The sequence below is a fragment of the Borostomias antarcticus genome (genome assembly GCF_949987555.1).
Source record: "Borostomias antarcticus genome assembly, contig: scaffold_295, whole genome shotgun sequence".
Lineage (NCBI taxonomy): Eukaryota > Metazoa > Chordata > Actinopteri > Stomiiformes > Stomiidae > Borostomias > Borostomias antarcticus.
In genome coordinates this window covers 35,001-37,500 of record NW_028175987.1, presented here as the reverse complement: position 1 = coordinate 37,500, position 2,500 = coordinate 35,001, and the positions used below count along the sequence as shown (strand labels likewise).

At 57.0% G+C, this 2,500-nt stretch overlaps 1 protein-coding gene across 1 annotated transcript in view; it reads right to left on the bottom strand.

Moving 5' to 3' along the window:
* Positions 1–1,397: 1,397 nt before the first annotated feature.
* Positions 1,398–2,500, bottom strand: part of anapc10 (anaphase promoting complex subunit 10) — a 3,027-nt gene continuing 1,924 nt past the window's right edge. The window contains exon 5 of the mRNA XM_084462841.1: positions 1,398–1,901. Within this exon, the coding sequence (XP_084318967.1) occupies positions 1,671–1,901 (231 nt within the window). The 3' untranslated portion in view covers positions 1,398–1,670. The remainder of the gene's footprint in view (positions 1,902–2,500) is intronic.

The following is a 2,500-nucleotide window of genomic DNA, read 5'->3' as shown; positions in this document are numbered from 1 at the left end:
GCCCGTGGAAGCGTCTTCTCCCGGAGCCGCGGTGGCGGCCGGAGGGACGACGCCGTCCCCGGCGGTGGCGTTGTCACGTTCGGTTGGCGCCATGGCAACTGATGTAGGCTGGCCCCCCGCTGCCCCATGGGAGGTGTAGTTGTTGGAGGAGAGAGTGGCGTTGCTTCCAGGAGCAGAGGCAGAGACAGGACCAGGGGCAGCACCAGGGGCAGAGGTAGGGGCAGGACCAGGGGCAGAGGCAGAGACAGGACCAGAGGTAGGGGCAGGAGTGGGAGGAGGGGTTGAATCTGTCTCTCCACCTGCCTCACTGCCTCCAGCACACAGCACCACAGCACCTGAGGAGGGGGGGAGAGAAGGTGAGGGGCAGATGGGGAAGAGAGGGAGGGTGGGGGAGAGGTAGGGAGAGTAGGGAGAAATGGGGGAGAGAGGGAGGGAGGGTGGGGGAGAGAGGGAGGGAGGGTAGGGAGAAATGGGGGAGAGAGGGAGGGAGGTATGGAAAGTGGAAGGAGAGGGAGATAGGAGAGAAACATCAACAGTTCCTGAACACAACAGACACACGGCCATGACACACAACAGACACACGGCCATGACACACAACAGACACACGGCCATGACACACAACAGACACACGGCCATGAGGCGTCAAAATACTACCCACTTTCAACAGAGAGGCCGAAAGAGAAAGTGTGTGTGAATGATTCAAAGAGAGTAGGTAGCACACACACATTTATACTTTACACACACACATTAATACTACACACACTAATACTTCACACACACACACGTAGACTCACACAGGACACAGAGGTGGAGGTCCATCAAGGTCATTTTGATCCGAGCTTCGAGCTTGACTTGTAACTACGCCAGTGACCCAGAAACCATCTCTCTCTCTCTCTCTCTCTCTCTCTGAGTCACCAACCACAGCTCAGAGACAGGATGCGAGCAGAGCGCTAGGCACCTCACACCCACGCCTCCACCTGCTACGGAAGCACCGCCCCCAAAGAAAAGCTCTTGGGTTCAGTTGTGCTCAGAACCTGAAACCAACCAACCCACGACTTCACCCCACCCCCCCTCCTCCCCAAAATTAAAAATTGCCTTTCAGAATCATTTAATTTGTCTCAGAACCTAATATAGAGCAGAGAGACTCATACAAGCTGTGACTTATAAACTACTACTACTATAAACTAATAATAAACAACTCAGATGGCGGTTGGGCCGTGATTCCGGCTGGGAGACACTGCCCCCTTGTGGCCGGATGGAGGTATGACACTGACAAGCTGCAGACGGATCAAGCACCGACATGAGTCAACCCTTTATCTCAAAGTAAAAGGATGTTTAATTTAAATAACAGACAGAGAAACAGATGCACGTATAATAGACATAGAGAAGGACAGCAGGCAGGGGTGGAGCTTGATTAAGGTTATTAATGAGTCTCTGTGAGGCAGCTGGTATCAGACTGACAGGCTCCCCCTGGTGGAAGGGCGGGAGGTGAACCAGAACCAGCAGAACAGTGAACAGAACAGGAACCCTCGCTGTGAGAACCACAACAGTCCAGCGGTCCACCAAACGCAGGGTCAGTCCCAGTGTGGTCCGGGTGGGAGCCCCCGGGAGGCCTGGGGGAGGCAGGGGGGAGGTAGGGGGGATTTCCAGGGTGACTTCCGGGCGCGTCATCATCTGATGGTCCGGTACATCATGAAGTCGACCGTGGTGCATCGTGGGAACTTTCCGATGGAGGACTCCTCCACGGGCGTGTAGACCTTGATCTGCCTCATGTGGGTGTCGCGGCCGTTCTGGTGGTTGGCCAGAACGGCGATCTGGATCATGAAGGTCCGGATGGGGCTGTTGACCTGGTCCAGGAGAGGAACGTGGATCCACCCGCTGGGCTCCACCATCTCCAACTGCTGAGGGTGCGAGGGGAGGGGGAGGAGAGGTGGGGGGAGGAGAGGAGAGGAGGAGGATGAGAGGAGAGGGGGAGGAGAGGAGAGGGGGAGGAGAGGAGAGGAGGAGGAGAGGAGAGGAGGAGGAGAGGAGAGGAGGATGAGAGGAGAGGAGGAGGAGAGGAGAGGGGGAGGAGAGGAGGATGGGAGGAGAAGGGGAGGAGAGGAGGATGAGAGGAGAGGATGGGAAGGAGAGGTGGGGGGAGGAGAGGAGGAGGATGGGGGGAGGGGGAGGAGAGGGGCAGGAGAGGAGGATGGGAGGAGAGCAGGAGGAGAGGAGAGGGGGAGGAGAGGAGGATGGAAGGAGAAGGAGAGGAGAGGAGGATGGGAGGAGAGGGGGAGGAGAGGAGGATGGGAGGAGAGGAGGAGGATGGGAGGAGAGGAGGAGGATGGGAGGAGAGGAGGAGGAGAGGGAAAAGGCGTTTACCTCTCTCATTGATGTGTGTGAGTGAGAGGAGCAGTGTGTGTGTGTGTGTGTGTGTGTGTGCGTGTGTGTGCGTGTGTGAGAGGAGCAGTGTGTGTGTGTGTGTGTGTGTGTGTGTGTGCGTGTGTGTGTGTGAGTG